This window comes from Lycium barbarum, chromosome 10, assembly GCF_019175385.1.
Source record: "Lycium barbarum isolate Lr01 chromosome 10, ASM1917538v2, whole genome shotgun sequence".
Classification (NCBI taxonomy): Eukaryota; Viridiplantae; Streptophyta; class Magnoliopsida; order Solanales; family Solanaceae; genus Lycium; species Lycium barbarum.
In genome coordinates this window covers 112,063,535-112,083,476 of record NC_083346.1, presented here as the reverse complement: position 1 = coordinate 112,083,476, position 19,942 = coordinate 112,063,535, and the positions used below count along the sequence as shown (strand labels likewise).

The following is a 19,942-nucleotide window of genomic DNA, read 5'->3' as shown; positions in this document are numbered from 1 at the left end:
CATTTTCTTCATCCACATGTATTTCTTTGTGCAAGGTCTTTAAATGGTCTGTGCAGTTTGAGCTTTTTTTTCCCTTATGATATCTTATTTATGTCAAGCCCTCCATTGCGTGCCTTACTTTAGTCTCTGAGAAAAGTTTCTTACTAATAGAGTAGAAGGAAGAAGATTGAGCTTCTATGTCTTCTTTCCTTGAATTGTTTTTGGTTTCTTTGGTATATAACCAGTATTATCCTTTTGCTATCCTCTTTGACAGATTAAACCACTTTCTATCAGATATGGTCTCGGTATACCTGATCATGATACCGAAGGACGGCTTGTCACGGTGGAGTTTGATGACTTCTATTTACTGTGTGGATATGTTCCAAATTCTGGTGATGGACTACGACGATTGGTAGTTCACTAAGTCTTATATCTCTTCTTTGTATATGCATTTCCTCTAACGGACATGACTAACAAGATGTACTTTACCAGACGTACAGAATTACAGAATGGGATCCTTCTCTTGGGAATCACATGAAAGTAAGTGTTCCTTTCTTTACTGACATCTTACGCACCATGTATCATTTGTCTACAGGTACCTCAATTTTCAAGGTTAAGTTCTTTTGACTTTTTCATTTTCGGACAGGCATCTTGAATCTCATCAATTCAAATCATCAAGCCATCTTACCTTCATTCATTGAATACAGCCAGGGATACTTCCACTTTATGTCTACAAACACTATTTGTTCTTAACATCCATTTGTAGATTTTTCCCTTTCGTATTTGTTCCGGTTGTATCTTGTTTATTCTGTTCTAGACATTACTCTTTTGGTTTGTTAACGTCTAATCTTCATAAAAAATTATTCTTCTGTGGCTTTGCAGGAGCTAGAGAAGTCGAAACCTGTAGTTTTGACCGGTGATCTAAATTGCGCCCACGAGGAGATAGATATCTTTAATCCTGCTGTAAGTACTTTAACTGTCACGTTCTATCATGTAAACGATACTACAATTTAAGTTACTAAGTTTAAGATATCTTAGTATCTATCTTTAAGAATAGTATTGGAATCGACATAAACAATATCTTATCCAATTACAGTATACAGGTCAAAATATTCTTTGAAAGCTAATAGGTGTTGAAAGTGTTCTATATATTCAACTAGAGGGAATAGAATTGTCTATTTTATGAAGTAAAGATGAAGCATGGAATAGTAAAATCACCAAGAACCTCTGATTTGTGATTCAAGATTAAGACTTTTAGCAGGAAACATTCTAGAAGCAAGTGGAGAAGTTTTGCTTGAAAGTGGCAATAGAATTTACTCCTATTCAAAGATAATTGTCACTTTTTCCTTTGTTGGAGTCAAACTGAGTGGTCGCTGATGGCACGTTAAATGTAATATTTCGTGATGTTTATATGCAACTTATACTCCTTGGTGTAGTTTCCAAATTCCTAAAAGAATGAACAATTTTGCTCGAAAGTTGCTTGAATTGACCTTAGTAAGCAAAAAGTGAACTAAATTGAGACCGAGGTAGTATCAATTTTGCAAGTGTTCCTAGTTGTCGTCTTTTGCACTTGAAAAATACAACTAAGTATTGGAAATTGTCATTGCTAACAGATTGATTTGACTTTGCATCTTAAGGATTGCTGTGTGCTTGTGGATTTTAGCATTGTCTTCAGTTGTTAGCTTAGCTTACTGAAGTTGCATTTTAGTTTTGATATCATTCTGATTTGTCGTTTCTGAGTTTTCTCCTTCATTTGCTTAGGGAAATAAAAGAAGTGCAGGCTTCACTGAAGAAGAAAGAGAGTCCTTCGAAACGAACTTTTTAAACAAGGGTTTTGTAGATACATTCAGGAAGCAGCATCCTGGTGTCGTTGGTTATACTTACTGGGGTTACCGCCACGGTGCACGTAAAACTAATAAAGGTATTTACGAATTTATTCTATTATGGTGCTATTAACTTGTCCTTTGCTAAGTTACCTTTACCTCAAAGAAACTTGTCCTTTGCTTCCTAGAGCTGTTCTTATTATGACAAATTAAGAAAACCGGCAACATGCCTCAGTTTGTGCTTCTTGGTGTACTCTTCTCCATAGCCTCTAGAATTAGATGTTTCGCCTATGTTGTTGTGTTTTACTGTCTAGTCACTAATGGAATGACAACATTGCCCATTTGACAGTGGTAATTGTAAAAAATCAACTTTTGAGTTTGAACTCTCTTTTTACATATTGACCTGTTTAAGCTTACTCGTGATCTAATTTCCTCCAACCTGTCGTGGACTATCGTATTTGTTACTCCTTCACTAGATAATTCCAACATCACATTCTTTGTCCAATGTCATTTGCCATTTTGAGGACCGTTTTTCAGATTGTCTGGGATTGGATTTATTCGCTATGATCTTTCTCTTATGACGTTTTTTGCATCTTTCTCTTATGACGTTTGTCGGTTATAAAATGGCAGGATGGCGGCTTGATTACTTCCTTGTCTCGGAATGCATTGCTGACAACGTGCACGACTCGTACATTCTCCCAGATGTAGATGGCAGTGATCACAGTCCCATTGGCCTTGTCCTGAAACTGTAGGTTCGAAGTTGCAACCGTCTTTTTTGCTGATTCTGACATCTTGATGTTTTTTTCGAACACGGGCACCACAACAAGAAAGCGCGACGAAAATATTTTCAAGAAGCTACCTGGGGCAGTAGTTGTTTGGCTCTCAAATATTTTGATCATATAAATGGTGAATCCTGATTTTTGAAGTGCTACATAGGATTCACATTTGTTATGCTGTTTTGATGCTTTGTTGATCCACTGAGGAAGCAAAAAGTGTCACATTTCTAGGGAGAGCTGGAGTGAGTACTGAGTAAAAAATTGGGATGAGCATATCATCATATACTCCTGTATAACTTCTGTTGTTTGTTTAAGCATCCGGTGTACGGAACTCACTAACCCGACTAATACAGATTTGCATCATAGGAAGTGTATTATGGGGGTTTTAATGATCGTTATTTGCGTTCGAGGCTAATTTGGATTTTATCTGTGTGTCATAATTTGTTGATTCAATTAATTTAAATTTGCATCGTAAAAAGCCTATTATGGCTGTTAGTGCTCCTTATTTCGCTCGACGCTTGAACGCTGGTCAGGACGGCTAGTTCGGATTTTATCTGATGGTCATAACCTATTGATTCGATTAATTTGAATTCGCATTTTAGAACCCCTATTATGGTGTTTTTGTGCTCCCTATTTTGTACATATTGGTCGGTTAACTCGGATTTTATTCTGTGATCATAATCGTATTCGTTTTAATTTGCATTTCGTCGTAGAAAACTCATTCACTTCTGCGTCGTAGAAAAGTCACTCTAGTAGATTCTAGTGCTTGCTATTATAGAGATTTTTCATTTCAAGGTTAAAACTCAGAAATTTTTATTTCTGATTATAAGGTAGTAAAAGAAGTTTCTCAGCACAAAAAAATTATTATAAATTACTTTTATGATAAAGTTACTCAAAAGTTAATTGCATTTAGAGCCTGTTTGGATGGACTTATTTAAGCAGCTTATAAGCTGTTTTAGATGAGCTAAGTCAAACGGGCTCAATTATTTTTTTGAGCTTATTTTAAGTACAAAATGATTTTAAGCTGGTTAGCCAAACACTCAAAAAAGCTGAAAACAACTTATAAGCAACTTATAAGTCAATCCAAACGGGCTCTTAATTACCAGCAAAATACAACTGGTTGAAAACTTTTAAGATCAAATATTATCCCTCACAAGACCCTCCTTTAACCTTTGAAATGAAGCAAACAAAGAAATAACTCAAATAGGGAGAAAGAAAAAGATAAAACAAAATAAAGCTTTGATCTCCATTCTTGAAGCAAAATGGAGCCTACATATGACAAGTTTCATCTGACGTGTACAAATGTTATTGGATCCTGAGAGTTATAGACCACAAATAATATTGTAAGCGAATAAGGAGTCGTTTCGTATTTTATTAAGTGAATAAGGAGTCATTTCGTAGCTAGTGTAGAAGTGAGTTATGCGGGTATTAAATCTTGCATAAGTAACTTATTACGTTTGATAGCTGATTAGGAGGTAAATTATTTTTAATTAAATGACACTTTTTTTTTTTTAATCAGTCCAAACAAAAGGACATAGTTCTATATTTAGTAAAAATCCAGCTTTAAATTTACCTTTTAAACTTTAATAAAATGATTTCCAGCCACAAATTTCTATAGTTTATTTTGAATCATAAATTTCAAAAGTCTTCTTTATCTCTTAAATTTCGTGACAAGTCAAACTCCTTCTTATAAAATGGGACGAAGGAGTATATGAAAAAACTTAGGTATTATTTTATGTCTAATATAAGGTGAAATAAATGATAATATGAATAACTAAATTCTGCATAACTAATTCCTATATCAAATAAGACATAAATTCCCTTATAACTATTCGTATATTATTAATAACCGCATAAATCTAACCCACTACCAAACAGCACCTAACAAAATCACAAATTAATAAAAAACAAATATTAAAAGACTCACAAGTGACGCCCAGAACGTTAGAGTGTAACCATGGCAGCTAAAAAGCGACCGTCAACGGCGGCGCCGGCGAATATCACCGCCGTGAACTCGCCGGAAAAACCTAAATCCGGTGACACGTCAGCTGATCCTCCTATAGCGCCGGCAAAAGTATACTTAATATTCAAAATGTCATTAATATTCATAATCCCTTACTTGTACTTGATATTTTATCACTACAAAATCGAATCGGAGCTTCGAAAATCGATTATTATCAATGCAATTATTAGTTTGATCGGATTTTTTGTTACGGTTACTATGATTCCTGTTGCATCTAAGTATGTGTTGAGAAGGAATTTGTTTGGTTATGATATCAACAAAAAAGGCACTCCTCAAGGCTCTATTAAAGTGTAAGTCTTTTTTTTGTTTTTCCTTTCATCAATTGAAGAATTGAAGTTTAATTTACTTGAAGTTAGGGCTCATTTGGTAGCTGGTTAGAGTTATGCAGATATTAGTAATACAGAGATTAGTTATGAAGAAATGTATGGTGTATGTATTCCCTGGTTCCAATTTAAGTGTCTTAGTTTGACTGGGCATGAAGTTAAAGTAATGAAGGGAGACTTTTGAATCTAGTGGTGTTAAATTAATGATATGTGTAATCCATTAAATCTTGTGATCTTAAATTTGTCAGGTAGAATGTTGGAATTGGAAAACTTACTAAATATAGAAAGAGAAACTCTTTTTGGTACACACCAAAAAGGAATATGACACTTAGAGTGAGATGAAGGGAGTATTATTTTATGCGGGGATTAGTTATGCAGGGTTTAATTATTCCACCTTCTATCCCGCATAAAATATTTCCCTCATAATTGATATATGTTTTAGTTATGCGGATTTCTAAAGTGCAAACCAAATACCGTCCTAAGTTTATACATGAATAACTTCGTCGCCGTTAGTATGATTCATGTTGCCTCTAAGTACGTTCTGAGAAGTAATTTGTTTGGAAATGATATTAACAAGAAAGGCACTCCTTAAGGCTCTATCAAAATGAAAGTTTTTCTTTTCTTTTTTGTGTGTAGAAAGAAGGATTTGAAGTTTAATTTACTTGAAGTTAATGCATAATTGTGAATGCAGTAGTGAAATTTGGTAATGATTCAAGTTTATTATGCCGTAGTTCTTGGTTTTGATAGTCTTAGGGTGTGTTCGATATGAAGGAAAATGTTTTTCAAGAATTTTTTTCCGGAAAATAAGTGATTTTCCTGGCCATTTTCTTGTGTTTGGTACGCAAGTTGGAAACTGTCATTTTAAGAGTATTTGCATATATATATATATATTTTTTTTTTTTCTTTTTTTTCCCCACACTATGAGGTTTTTGTATCCGGAGTGCAACTTCTGGCGGTAGGGGTAGGCAGGGTGAAAGGTGAGTAAGGAAGGTGTGGGTAGGCGGGGGTTGGGGGTAAGGGTGGGGTGGGAAAGGGGTAGGGTGGTGGGTGGATAGTGCGGGGGTGGGTTGGGGATGAGTTGGGGTGTTTTTATTGATCCGGGAAATGTTTTCCCTCAATTTTTAAGGAAAATATTTTCCAGGATATTTAGTGTAACCAAACAAGGGAAAATAGGACAACATTTTCTGTTATACCAAACACATCCTTAATTTACTTGAAGTAAATGCATAATTGTGAATGCAGTAGTAAATTTAGTACTGATTCGAATTTATTATGCGTTACTTGTTGGTTCTGATAGTCTTGGTTTGAATTGGTTTGTTTTTTTATCAAAAAAAAAAAAAAAAAAAGTGAAATTTTTATTTCAACGGTTTTCAATTATACAATAGTTTTTTACCGTGGTTATTTTTTGAGCTCATTACATGATATATAATGGGGTTAGACCGTAAATACCACCAGCATATACCTAATGGGAGTTTTATAAATTTTCACTTCACTGAGTAATTTATGAACTCAGTTAACAGTTGAGGGTTTTCATAGTTAAGAATCAACTTCAATTAAGTTGTGAAGTGTGCCACTGAAGCAATTGGACTGATCCGTATTGGTTTTTGCAGACCTGAGTCACTGGGTATTATTGTTGGGGCTGTGTTCTTGGTTGTTGCTATCCTGTTTCAATATTTCAACTTCACAGCTGATTCAGATGTAAGTAAAGTTGTGAGCTTTGCGGTTTTTGGAGTTTTTGAGTCTTTGAGATTTGTTAAAGATGATCTGCTCTTGATAACTGCTTTTGTTGATTTACTTTTTCTGACATAGTGTTATGTGTTTTTTTTTTGCTTGCGGATCATGAGAAATTCGTGAGAACTTCTAACTGTTACTAGTATGATAAAAAATAAGAGTGTTTTTCTCCATTTAAAGGCGACAGAAAGCAGTGCCAAAGATATGAATATGAACTTGGATTTTGAGAAGGTTTTTGCATATATCAAACGTGGGTTAGAAAGAGAGGTGATCTAAACGCACTAAATCTTGAAAACGTGTTTTGCATTTTTACCGTAAGTTGTCACTGTGAAGAAGACAAGCAAAATGTTGAAAGTCTTGCCACTTGATTAGTAAATGGAAAATTATAAATTTTGTGGATATACTTGACAAAGATGCCTAAATAAAGGATTCCTACTGAAATCAAGCCTATAACAACAACATACTCAGTGGAGTCCCACAAGTGGGGTCTTGGGAGGGTAGGATGTACGCAGACCTTACCCCTACCTTTTGTGGGTACGAAGACTGTTTCCAAGGCTATAAAAAATTGTCTGACTATATTCTTTCTTCAATTCTTCAAAGGATTATAATTAAAATAGTTTATGATATCTGCTTTCTAAAGAAGTATGAAGCCTGAGATTTGAGAATCCTCATGAAAATGTCCTTAATAGTTCTAGTCACTACAAAAATAGGTCGGTTGCAATCCTCAGTACAGAATATCCGATGGAGAATAAAGGAACTCAGTATCGGAACTTAAAAGCATAGTGATTATTGAGATAATTTAACATTTAAAATCAGGAGGTCATAGAGGTGCGATATGGAGAAGGATGTTTTGAGGTCTCCACCTGCCTCATTATTGAAGCATGGAAAGAAACATCAGAGGCTGACGACTGACGACTGACGACTGACGTTGTTATTTCTTGGTAAGGAACTATTTCAGAACTTACATAGTTAGAGGAGTACATTCTTAATATGTGATTCTCTTTTATTGGGGGCAAAGGAAGAATAATCAAGGTCAAATGATTTAGAACAACATTTTTATAATTTGAGCTCTGCATAAAAATAATGGTACGGTGGCCTCTCGGGCTCTGGTGGCTCTGGTTCAATGATAAGGATGCAACATGAGATGTGTGGATTAGGCATATGCTATGATTTTGCACCCTGTCACTAATGTGAAGCCTAGTTATTTAAGCGGGAGCAAGGTAGAGGTTGTGGCAGCATACTTCTTAGAATTTCGAACCTGTGGCCCAATTGGAGTTGGGCCAGCTAACTTACAAGGGATTTTTCCCTTAGTTATCAAAAGAAGAGAACGCCTAATGCTATAGATTGCTTTGGTTCACAGAAAATGAAGAAAAGCACAATTCAATAACTTATGTAAACTCTCACCTTTAATGTATTATATTCACTTATACTGCTACTAACATAATATCCAAGTAAAGTTACATTTTTTAATTTGTGACTAGTCAAACTATGTCACCAAAAAATGGACAAAAGGAGTACCAAACAACAACTACGCAGTAGTCTCAAACAAGTTGGGGTCGGCTATATGAGTCCTCATTGGCCATTATGTTTATTGACTTTAAAGAGTTTTTTTTTTATTTTAATGTTTTCCCACCTCACCCCATCAGGAAGATGTGTTCCCACTTACCCTCCAGCGTGACTCGAACCTTCAACCTACCGGTTGATGGTAGAGGTGCTCAACCACTTGAGCTAACCTCACTTGAAAGTATTGTAGTTGTAAGATTAAGGAGAACAGACTTGTTCACTAGTTACTGTGTTCCAAGTTGCTGGTATTTTGCTTTTTTTTTGGGAACAATACTAAAAATTGGGAATTCACAAGCCTTTGAGCATTAATGGCTACTATGGGCAGTCAATTGGGCAACTGGGTTATTATATCATGCATCGTTACACACGTACCCAAAGCCATTTATCGCCCATTGACCTTTCTGCTGCCTGTGATGGTGTCACTTGACATCTTAAAATTGACTTTTGTCGAATTTTTTGCATAATCAAAGAGAATGCTACCAACCAAATCACTATGTGCAAGTAATATCCTGAAGAAACATACTATTCTGACTTTCCGAATATATAATTATGAACAGAACAAAACAAAAAACTTTCATGTGCTTGTGCATTTTAGTACTCCATGAAGTCATTTACCTGTTTCCTTCTTAGTGTAAGGAAAATTTATGCATTGAAGAACTCTATGCATGAAAATTAAGAATGATAGTGAATGAAAAATGTCCTGCAGAGTAGAGGGGGAGAAAAGTAGTGAAAAAGAGGGGTGTGTGGATATCCTCAACATGTTTTACATATGCTTGTTCATATGTCAAATCGTGGAATAGTCACATTAAAAGTGTTACTGCAGCTGTTTCTTTTCCCCTGTCAAAAAAGCATGTGGAATAGTCACATTAGAAGTGTTGCTCCCATTAATAGTAGTTAGCTGCAGCTTTTTTTCCCCCCTAATTAAAAATGTTGCACTAGTTGTTGACTTTGAATTTGGCAGTGGCTTGTTGAGTACAATGCTGCATTATCTTCAATCTGCTTCATGTTGCTGCTTGGGTTTGTGGATGATGTCCTTGATGTACCTTGGAGAGTGTAAGCATTTCTATCATATCTAAATGTTTTTTCCTGATGCAACTGGGATGTTTTGTAAAAAAATCAGCTTAGGTTCTTATGAAGTTCATGTAATTTTTGAAATAGGAAATTGCTATTGCCCTCCATTGCAGCTCTTCCATTGTTGATGGCATATGCTGGGCATACAACTATTATTATACCAAAGCCCCTTGTATCATATGTTGGATTAGAGATCTTGGATCTAGGTAAGCAGCCTATGATTTCTTCCTTCTTCTATAGGAAGTCCTTTTGGTTGGAGTTTGCTAGACTGATGTACTTGAATGTTTAAAGTGCACCGTTTAACATGGTTAAAGTCATTTTGTATATGGATATGATCTTTTAGCATTTCATACCTTAACTCTTTCCCTTTGTTGACTTTGGTTCGGTTCTTCATTTTCTCTGGTTTAACAGGATGTATCTACAAATTATATATGTGGCTATTGGCAATATTTTGCACAAATTCTATCAATATCCATGCCGGTATCAATGGCCTTGAAGTTGGGCAGACAGTCGTTATTGCAGCTGCTGTAAGCTAGAACAGTTCTCTAGGTATCACTTTGACGATTGAATGTCATCTAACTCTACAGTAATTACAGATTTTGATACACAACATCATGCAAATTGGAGCATCTGCTGATCCTGAATACAAACAAGCCCATGCTTTTTCTATTTACCTTGTTCAGCCAATGCTTGCTACTTCCTTGGCATTACTTTCATACAACTGGTAAAATTTCATTTTGGGATAACCTCAAAGTTCTCCTTTAGCAATGTCTTACTTACTGTCTCTGTGGTCATTGTAGGTATCCTTCCTCAGTTTTTGTTGGTGATACCTTTACATATTTTGCTGGAATGACCATGGCAGTGGCTGGAATCTTGGGTCACTTTAGGTACGTCTTCCTGCCTGTTTCTCCATTAAGTTCAGTGGCTTCTGCTAGTATTTTTCTTGAACCATTTGATTGCTCCCTTTTTTTTTTTTTTTTTTTTTTTTTTTTTTTTTTTGGGAAATAAAAGGTTATCCCATTTTCCCTTGTCAGTTTTACTTTGTGTCATAGTGATTCGAAGTGGAGCACCCTCTTTGGCTGATGACTGTGAATCCTAAGTTTTTCCATAAGTGATTGGAGTATTGTCTTTATTTAAAAGAAACAAAAAGTGACTGGAATATTGTGTGGACAACAGAGTATTGTCTTTATCAGGAAAAAAGTAACTAGACTATTGTGTCAACGGAAAAGTGGCACCAAGGGAATGACATGTTAAACAAACAAAAGTTCATTCTAAAAAGAACAAAAATTGTTCTTTTCATTCTAAAAATAAAGTGCCACCAATGCAGTGCCAGTCCTGTTCACGATGGACTTACAAGGCCATACCAGGGACAACTAACCTTTTTTTTTTTAAAAAAAGGAAAAAATGTGAAGGGTCTTTGAACTCACTAATATATCAAGAACCAGGCATCAAAGAGGTGAATCCAATTACTTCTCCTCTAAAATGCTTGTTATTCATCCCAGTTCAGATCCCAAAAAAATCGACTTGTCTGAGTTAAGGATCTCATTTAACAGTTGATGGAAAATTTCTTAGCCTCTAAAGAGAGGGGGCTAATAGAAACAACTGAAGTGACAGAGAGGGTTGATTATGAAGGGACGAGCAATTTGTCATTGCAGAATGAGGAAAAGAAAATGAATTTCATCTGCCTCTTACTATGAGGTAGATGATCCACTTAATAGGAAAACCTATAATGCATGTAAGATTTAATATCCATGCCCCAAACCCGTTGGGTAATGCCAAAAACAGTGAAAGACTTGATGTTCAGTTGGAGGAGCGGGAGAAGACGTAGGGCTTGGAATTTGGTTCCACTTGCATTAATGTGGGTTGTTTGGAGAGAGAATTATGAGAGCTCTTTTTTTTTTTTGATAGGTAAGAAATGAGAGCTTTTGAGGGCATAGAATTCAGTTTTTCTCAATTGAGGAGTAGCCTCCTGTTGTTTATTTTCTTTCGGTGCACCCATAGAGTTCCTTGTTGTATAGAAGGTTGGTTGGAGTTTGTAGAGAATCATATTTTATAGATTCTTTACCTTTTGGTATACCCCTTGTAAGGGCCAGTTTTTTGGCCATGTTTATGAATGAAAATATTTTTACTTGACCCCACCAACCTCCCCCCACCCCCCCCAAAAAAAAAAAAAAAGGAGGGTACCCTGCCCCAAGGTTTTTGCTCAATGGCAAAGGTAGTACAACCGGGGATGTGTTGTGGGCGCATGTCACAAGTTCGAATCCTGCTGTGAACCAAATCTAGTATTTAAGTGGAGAAGGATAAGAGGCGGATCCAAGATTTGAACCTTATGTGTTCAAGTTCGGGATCTACCACAGTTCATTTGATTTTATTTGGTTCGAAATCTATTATTTGTATTTGATTGGTGAGCATACACAAGGTATGAGCCAAAGCTATTGGGTTTAAATGAACCCATAACATGTGCTTTATATCCGCCCCTGGATCTGGAAAATTACAAACGTGGACCTACTATCCACCAAGCTTCCAAGTTGGAAACAATGAATTTCTCAATTATCAAATATAAATGTGTGTTTGTGTAAACATGCATGCATGAATACGCACGTATACACATATATACCATACTTTTTTGGAAAAAATATGGTGAGAGTACGGTCTGGATTCTGCTCAGACTTGTCCTTCAGAACTTAAAAATGGATATGGAAGATCTAGTTGTTCTTTTCTGGTCTTTAGCTAATCAGGACTTTCTTCTCTTTGTGTTTCCCCATTATTTGTCTTTTCTTTTGGACTCTTGAAAAGGGTGTATTAGAGGTGATGCTTTTCTTTTCTCATTTACGCCTATGTCCCCAAAATACTTTTCCGTTGAGCACCAGAAAACACACAGGATTCCTGCACATGCTAAAGATATGATCCTTCTTCCATTTTGCATGGCGCACATGATATATTGTAGCAGTGAGAAAACTGTGTACAATAATTTTGCATGTTGGTTTTATAGGGAATATGTGAATTGTCAATTGAAGTGACATCTCAATATAGTTGATGTATTGAATTGTTAATTGGAAAGAAATCTTAAAACTTGTCAAAATCATAAAATGGTATAATAGTTGAAATATATCTAACATATTGAGATCTATCAAATTACCTAAAGCACCATATTAACTGTGTCATATCGAGTATCACTGTTGTATGTACAAATGACTTTTAGTTTCTATACTTGTAAAGATATTTGTTTAAATTTCTTCGTCTGAAACTTCAAACTAATGCGTCTAGTTTTGTCTATTTCCTTCCAGTGAAACACTGCTTATATTCTTTTTGCCGCAAGTTCTGAACTTCCTGCTATCACTACCTCAGGTTCTCTCTCTCTCTCTCCCCGTCTTGGTTTGCAGCTGATCTTGCAGAACAAACAAGATCAATAAGTTATATTTGTGTGAATTAAACTTGGATCTCTACTGACTCTTTTAACTGCATCGAATTCCTTTCAGCTTGCCGGTATTATACCATGTCCAAGGCATCGGCTCCCTAAGTAAGTTCTCTAATTGCAGCGGCTCAAGTTTTGGAATTTCTGTTTGTGTCTGGACTAACTAATCTTTGATCCTTTCAGGTTTGATCCTAAGACTGGCTTATTGACCGGAACAAATGATGGGACACTAGTGAACCTTTTCTTAAGGCAATTTGGCAGAATGTCAGAACAGTCCCTTTGTGTTGTGCTACTAGTCTTCCAGGTAAAGAACTTTTATTTCTTTCTTTTGTTTATATTTTTCCTTTTTTCTGCTTTTTTTCCATTTAAACCCGCAGGGTATTCTAGTCTGCAGTCATTACCTGTTACCTCAAAACGATTGGTAAATCACAAAAACGGTGATATATTCCTAGTTAGTCAACGTAGTTATGCTAATAATAATTCTACTCATGGCAGTCTCAATCATTGAGCTAGTGAACTGTGTCTGTTTCCCTCCGTTATTTGACTAACCAGATAGTAGCATTCTTGCTCTTCGTATGCATAACTATGCACATGATCTCATCCGATATGTGGAAGGATTGTTAAAGAGTAACAAATGTTTGTGTTACAGGCCCTTTGCTGTGGCTTCTGTTTTCTGCTAAGGTGGCTCCTTACGGGTTGGTACAAATGAAGCTGTGACACTAGAGAAGCTATTTCAATTGGAAGAACACCCATCGAAACAAGATAACTTAACCCTGCAGCATGAAGAGGTCTTTATTTTATGAAGAAACAACGAGGCCATATTTAGAAGGAAGTGATAGCCATATACATTCATGCACTGTAGTTGGAAGTAAACCAATGTTGTTGGATCTTGTAACCTATACCGATTCCTTAGGAGAATTTTGTTAGGAACCGTGTTGGCACGGGTTATACTTAGTTTTCGTTGTCAGATATTGATGTTGCAAAACACATTTATACAGATCTTTGCGTAATTTGATTATTTTGAACACTTGGTAACATCTTTTAGAATCAGTAGCTTGAAATTTTTAAATTCTCCTTTTCCAAGTCCCAAGACTTGTTAGATAACTGAATTGTTTAATCCGGTATCAATTGCTCATGAAGAATGCCCTTTCCTCACAAATTTACCCGTTTGCCCATGAGTATTATTCACCTTGATCTGGAATAATTTCTCACTTTATTTCAAATTCAGCGTTTGGTTATAAATTTTCCTAATCCAAAATTTGGGAAAGTGCTCCAAATTTGTTTTCCAACTTCATCTTTGTAAATTCCAAATAAAGTGTTCTATTCTCTTTTTTGCAGAAGGTATGACTAAACATAACTCTGTCTTTAACTCCAACTTCATAAATTCCAAATAAAAGTGAATTTTTTCTAGAATCTATGGCCATACGCCTACTTAAATACTTACATAATTGTGACAGGCATTAAAGCTTAAAAGCAGAAATCACTCGTGATACATCCCGTTTATGCAAGTTTCTACAATCGTTGTAGCTATTGGTTTACATGATATATACACACAATGCATCCAACGAAAGAAATGTACTGGTTTTATTAACAATATTTCAGATATGGATTTGTTTAAGAATTAAAATACCTTTTGGCATCTCGAGTTTCTGATTAGCTTATAAAATACATTAGGAAAAAAGAAGATATGTCGCTACTTCATTTGTTGAAGAAGGCTTTACAAAATACAGAATGAGCAAAGGGCCTTGTGCTTCAATTTTCTACAGGGATTCTTAACAACAATTTAACATACTCAACTCTCTTCCTGATGATCCCAGAAAATGGTAGACTCCTACAAACTTAGGTAAAAATCTAGTCAATGTCCATTTTCTCATCCTTCTGGATGTTTTTGCTTGACCACAGCTTGATTGTTCGATCATACGACACAGTAGTGATGAACTGTCCATCTGCACCAAACAAAAGTAAAATAGACAAATAAGCATATGTGAAATTTGAAACAAAGGTTCGAGATTCTAAAAGATATCAGCATTTTCTTGGCAGAGGGTGGATAGCATGGAATAAGCAGTCACGAAAAATATTAGCCTTTGCACCCCCAGAAATCACAAGCAATGAAATTAATTCTCCTGTCTAGGCCAGAAAATTAGTAAATGTCATCATCATAAGTTATTGAACCTTGAACTCATTCTTTTTTTGATAAGGTAAAAGTTTAAAACTAAATGTCATCATCGTAAGTTATTGAACCTTGAACCGTTCATCGAAATTAAATGGAACTTACCTGCCGCAACATCCAATGACATAATCTTTGCTTCATGTCCAGATAGTGTCTTTACAGGCTTGAAATCCCTTGATGACCATACCTGAAATATAAGTTTAAGATTGAAAAACATAAATACAAGCAATGAAAAATATCCACAAAGCAGCACAAACATAAAAGACTTAAGTTATACCTTAGCAGTCATATCATAGGAAGCTGTAGCCAAAAAGTATCCCTCCTGAGGTTCAAACTTAACTTGAGAGATAAGACTGGAGTGAGCCGGTATGATGTACGAAGATTTTCTCTGCCTTAAGTCCCAGATACGACAGGTATTATCTTCACCGCCACTAGCCAAATGATAACCATTGGGAGAAAAACTGACACCAAGAACCTGGAACCAATAAATAAAATAAGTAGCCGAATTCATATTTTGTCTTCTCATAATCCCTAAAGCATAAAAGGGAAAAGGACGTCATACATCAAAGAAAGACTAACCGGTTTAACATGGCCTTCTAGAGCAAGGATACTTCGTCCAGTCCTTAAGTCCCACACTCGAACAAGTGCATCCAACCCGCATGATGCGACTAATGAACCGTCATGGTGAAAAGACAATCCATAAACACTCCTACTGTGACCTTCTTGCAAAAGCAACTCTTCACCACTCTCTACATCCCATAATCTCCAAGTTTTGTCAAAGCTAGCTGTGCCCAAGTACTTTCCAGAAGGATGAAAAGCAATCCGAGCTAGACGGTCCAAATGTCCCTCAAACGTTCTGAGGTGAGAACCTTCTGAGTTCCATAACCTTGCGGTCTTGTCAGCAGAAGCAGTAACTAAATGATTGCTTGTCGGAGAGAACACAACATCAGTAGCTCGTTCTGTGTGACCTTTTAGGGTGGAAACCTTTTGCACTTGAGGCATACTCCATATCTTTGCTATACCACTCATAGAACTGCATACCGGAGAAAAGGGGGTAAAAATGGTGTTCCTTGAATCCATACTGGCAAGTCATAACTGTTAAAAGACACTCTAATAAAAGGATGACAACTGTTTTCTTACGGGAACATAAATCCCACTTCCAGTTCATTTGGTATGATATTGAAGCAATCGAAGAGAACATCTAACTGTTAGATTTAATATGGGAATCAACAACTACGTCTCAGTCCCAAACAAGTTGAATTCAACTATATGAATCCTCAGTAACCATGTTTTCCATAAGATTTAATATGGGAATCGCTGGCCAAAAAAAGCAGCAAATGCTAGTATATGCCACTCATATGAGTTAGTAAAGGTGAAAAACAGACCGAGGAACACGAACAGTTTTTAAGTATATGAACCTATACTGAAGGCCAGCACTTACCCAACTAATAACAGTTCATCTAACCCACCTGCAAAGCCCCCACCCCCCAAAAAGAACAAGAAAAGAATGAGGAAAAGCAAGACAGACAGGCACAGAAGAATACCAGGTTGCAAGCATCTTTCCGTCGTGTGAGAGCGAACATCCGAAAAGGGGTCGATCGTCTCCAATTTCACTACAATCAAGGGCCAAGCTCCCTGCTTGCTTCAAAGCCCAATCAACCTCGGCATCCACATCTTCATCTGGATCATCCCTTTTCCTCCTTGCGCGATGAAGACGTAAAGCTGACTTAACTAAAGAATACTTTGCGATTTCTACCCTAGCATCTAACAGTGCTTTTGATCCTTCTGTGTAAAAAGGGTACTGAATATCCTCCTCCTCTGCAGGTGCAGCAGAAGCTGCAGCTTCTTCATCCTCGTGAGCTTTCATCAGCTTTTCCAACTGGCCTTCTGCATCAAGCTTTGCCATAAGCATCCGCAGACGGTCCCTTCTTTCCATCTCCCTTTCTCCAAAGAGAGTTATAGGTTCACCAAGCCTTCGAAGGCGGGCCCGAACAGCCATATCATTAGTAGGGACTGCCAGTGCAGCAGCACGCCTCTTCATCAGAAGTTCTTGCAAGGCTTTTTCCTGCCTCTCTCTGGCTAGTTTGCTCTCTGCAGATATCTCATATTCTTGAGCTGAATCTGCAGTGCCACGATCAGATCCCATTTCTTCAAGATCAGAATCTGAATCGCTTGCTCGAACTTCTCCATTCTGTGCTACCGGAGGCCTAAGGACAGGTGGACGAACAGGCAACGGAGCTAATGGGGGAGGAATAGGGGTAGGGACTGCAGGCCTTGGAGCAATTGCAGGCACACCAGGAGGAGGAGTAACAGTTGGAACGCCCGGTGGAGCGACAGCTTGAACTGGTGTAAGATTAATTGCTCCTATAGCATTAACCACAGTCGAACTATCACCAACAACAGTCGAAGGATCTGTAGTTGAAACAGGCCTTTCATCCTCGGCATCCATACCCTGATCAAAGAGTAGTTCAAACAATGAACACATAAATTTAAGCAAACAGAACCATTCACTTCAGATATCAGTCAGCAATAACTATAAACCTTTTTTTGATCAAGTAAAAGCATAGCAATAACTATAAACCTACTTGCTGTCTGAGCAGTTTAAGAATTTATTTTGCTCAAATTATGCCCTATCTATACGATTAATTTTCCAGAATATCTAGTTATGCCATTTATCTTTAATTTATGAAATTAAGCCCACAGATCAAATAAAGAATTCCCAACTCATCTCCTTCAAGTTTCAGCCTTGTTTTGTGAATTTAACCAGATTTTGTTAACTAATCAGTTGAATAAACACTTGTGCATGCATATTAAAAGGAAAAATGATGCTCAATGTTCAGATCAACTGTAGAAAGTGGATGAAACAACCTAAAAATTGCACCAAAATAGTACATGACAAAGATACACAAAAAGAGGAGGGGGAAGGGGAGCACCGCAGTCTAAATTTTCAAGAAGAATCAAAATTGAGGAAACCACTTTATGATATTAGAGTGTCAAGTATTAGACAAGCGTGTTACATGACAAACATTACGGTCCAAGTCAGGGGCGGATGAACACCCTGAGCAAAAAATTAAAGTATATATTTAGAGTAAATTTTTTATATTCATGTACATATGTTAACTTTTGAACACCCTGAACAAATACAAAAAGCTAGCTCAAGTGGTTCAATTATTTTTCCGAACACCCTGAGTGAAAATTCTAGATCCGCTACTTGTCCAAGCAAGAGAAGCTAATATCCAACTCTTAAGTAGGAATTTTTTTTTGAACAGGCTAATTTGGTTCTCAATTGCTACCAAAGCCCCTTAATTACCTATCCCTCAAACACAAAGAGATAACAAAAACAAAGAAGCAAAGCAGAGATTTTGCCATTAAAGATTCTTGCACAGAAACACCTAGATACCAACCAAGCGAATTTATACTAGTAAACTTGATATCTAAACTATTAAAATAATAAAACATTACTTATAATGCAGCATATAAGTATAAACAAAGAATTTTAAAAACAACTCATTATTAAACTACCCCAAAAAAAGGTACATACTAACAAATTTCACAGAAAATTAGGTTAAGTATTGCTAATAGAATTATTCTTATCAAAAAAATAATGTAACAAAAATTTCAGTTTTGATAAATTCCATTGTCATCATATGAGCAAAAACAAAAAAAATAACCATCTGAGCTGCAAAAAATTATAAAAAGAGACCCAAAAATTTACTATTAGAGAAACCCCTCTTCTTACACACATGCTTCAGCATAAATGCAAATCTGTATGGAACCTCACAAACTCTTCGAAATCAAACAATTTCTTTTAACATTATTACAACACAATAATCAGCAAAAGAAAATAGCAAAGTTGTTTAGCTTTAAAAAAAAAAATGTATTCAACTCGAATGTATACAATCTCAAGAAATAACTAGCTGTGTGACCGCATATTAGCTCGAAATACACACACACAAAAAAAAAAAAAAAAAAAAGGCCAATGGGACTTTAAATCGGAATCGTACAAATTAGTTCTTTGATAAACAGAATCAAACAGAGAGATTTACAATAAGTAGATTATACAACATTATACCTAGGGGAGCATTATACATAATGTATCAACTTTGTATATAAGGGTATAATAGTCCCTAAAAAAAAGGAGTATAATACCTTTTAAAAACCTTTTTGAGCTTTGGATTGATCCAAAAACAATTTTTTTGTGCAACCTAATGTATAATAGTAGTGTATAAAAGGTGTTTATAGACAAATATGGGCTAAATCTCAATAAAGACCTAGCTCTGTGACCTCACATTAGCTATAAATATACACAAAAAAAAAGGGTGATAGGATTTTAAATCAAAAGCGAACTAATTACAAGTTTAGACTTACAGAGGTCGCCGGAATATGCTAAGTCGGTATAGACTTGCCGTTGGCGGTGGAGCTCCGGCAAAGAGGGTTATCAAAGTGGGGTTTAATGGGAAAGAGGAGTGGGGATAATAAGAACAATATTAGTACATTACTCCGTCCCGTTCCGTCCACTTTTCCTTTTGCACGCCGTTAAAAAATCATAAATAAATAAAAAATTATATTTTACTGTCTTACCTCTATTTCTTTCCAATAAATATACTCTAATAAGTATTAACTATTTTCAAGAATATTATACTAAGAGTAAGATGAGAAAGATTTAATAATTTGGGATATATAATTTCAGTAATATGAAACTATTATTAAGGAAATACTTACCATAAAAGAAAAAGAAAGTGAGAAAAGTATGAAGTATCTTATTGTATGTTTTTTGTACCTTTCTTATTGTTCTTTTTTGAATGTTTTGTCATGTTTTCTATAGTTCTTTGTTTTGGTTGTTTTACTATCGTTATTTCTTTTTCCGATCTGCTTTAATATGAAGTATCACTTTTTTACGAATTTTCTATTTAAACTATCAGGTGTTTTTGTTTCCTACTTGAACTATCACTATCTATTTATCGAAATGTAACTCAAAGCCGACTAGATCGAGTGTTTGAATACAACCAACAAAAGCTTGTGACAACTTAATTTCCCTATAAAATTCCGTTCACATGCCAGCTGACTC

General features: G+C 35.9%; 3 protein-coding genes across 7 annotated transcripts in view; 2 read left to right on the top strand and 1 right to left on the bottom strand.

Annotated features, from left to right (window-relative positions):
- The window catches only part of LOC132613953 (DNA-(apurinic or apyrimidinic site) endonuclease, chloroplastic-like), a 7,971-nt gene extending 4,967 nt beyond the window's left edge, over positions 1-3,004 (top strand). For both annotated transcript variants that reach the window (XM_060328277.1, XM_060328276.1), the window contains exons 8-12: positions 254-391; positions 472-519; positions 862-942; positions 1,741-1,900; positions 2,433-3,004. In XM_060328277.1, the coding sequence (XP_060184260.1) occupies positions 254-391; positions 472-519; positions 862-942; positions 1,741-1,900; positions 2,433-2,554 (549 nt within the window). In that variant the 3' untranslated portion in view covers positions 2,555-3,004. The remainder of the gene's footprint in view (positions 1-253; positions 392-471; positions 520-861; positions 943-1,740; positions 1,901-2,432) is intronic.
- A 1,457-nt stretch (positions 3,005-4,461) lies between these two features.
- On the top strand, positions 4,462-13,731 carry LOC132613867 (uncharacterized). The gene is made up of 11 exons (XM_060328152.1): positions 4,462-4,891; positions 6,535-6,622; positions 9,180-9,271; positions 9,377-9,495; positions 9,701-9,816; positions 9,886-10,013; positions 10,090-10,176; positions 12,577-12,637; positions 12,769-12,809; positions 12,888-13,008; positions 13,354-13,731. Exons 1-11 carry the CDS (start codon positions 4,536-4,538, stop codon positions 13,411-13,413), a joined length of 1,269 nt encoding a protein of 422 aa, XP_060184135.1. The 5' UTR covers positions 4,462-4,535; the 3' UTR covers positions 13,414-13,731.
- A 533-nt stretch (positions 13,732-14,264) lies between these two features.
- Positions 14,265-19,399, bottom strand: LOC132613932 (U4/U6 small nuclear ribonucleoprotein PRP4-like protein). Of its 4 annotated transcripts, none has more exons than XM_060328233.1 (6): positions 19,243-19,399; positions 16,419-17,326; positions 15,454-15,907; positions 15,152-15,349; positions 14,980-15,061; positions 14,265-14,650 (listed from the first exon to the last, which is right to left on the bottom strand). In XM_060328233.1, the coding sequence occupies exons 2-6, from the start codon at positions 17,321-17,323 to the stop codon at positions 14,556-14,558; spliced, it is 1,734 nt and encodes a 577-aa protein (XP_060184216.1). In that variant the 5' UTR covers positions 17,324-17,326; positions 19,243-19,399; the 3' UTR covers positions 14,265-14,555. The 4 variants fall into 4 exon arrangements, with proteins under 4 accessions (XP_060184216.1, XP_060184217.1, XP_060184214.1 ...); XM_060328234.1 differs by lacking the exon at positions 19,243-19,399 and adding an exon at positions 19,024-19,157; XM_060328231.1 differs by lacking the exon at positions 19,243-19,399 and adding an exon at positions 18,578-18,634.
- Between the last annotated feature and the right edge of the window lie 543 nt (positions 19,400-19,942).

Coding starts and splice junctions, on each gene's coding strand:
- LOC132613867 (XM_060328152.1), top strand. CDS start 4,536: ATGGCAGCTAAAAAGCGACCGTCAACGGCGGCGCCGGCGAATATCACC. Junction 9,272..9,376: donor CTTGATGTACCTTGGAGAGT/GTAAGCATTTCT, acceptor TTTTTGAAATAG/GAAATTGCTATTGCCCTCCA. Junction 10,177..12,576: donor GGAATCTTGGGTCACTTTAG/GTACGTCTTCCT, acceptor ATTTCCTTCCAG/TGAAACACTGCTTATATTCT.
- LOC132613932 (XM_060328231.1), bottom strand. CDS start 18,619: ATGTGTGTAAGAAGAGGGGTTTCTCTAATAGTAAATTTTTGG. Junction 17,327..18,577: donor CTCTAATAGTAAATTTTTGG/GTCTCTTTTTAT, acceptor CTCTTTGATCAG/GGTATGGATGCCGAGGATGA. Junction 15,062..15,151: donor CCTATGATATGACTGCTAAG/GTATAACTTAAG, acceptor CTTATATTTCAG/GTATGGTCATCAAGGGATTT.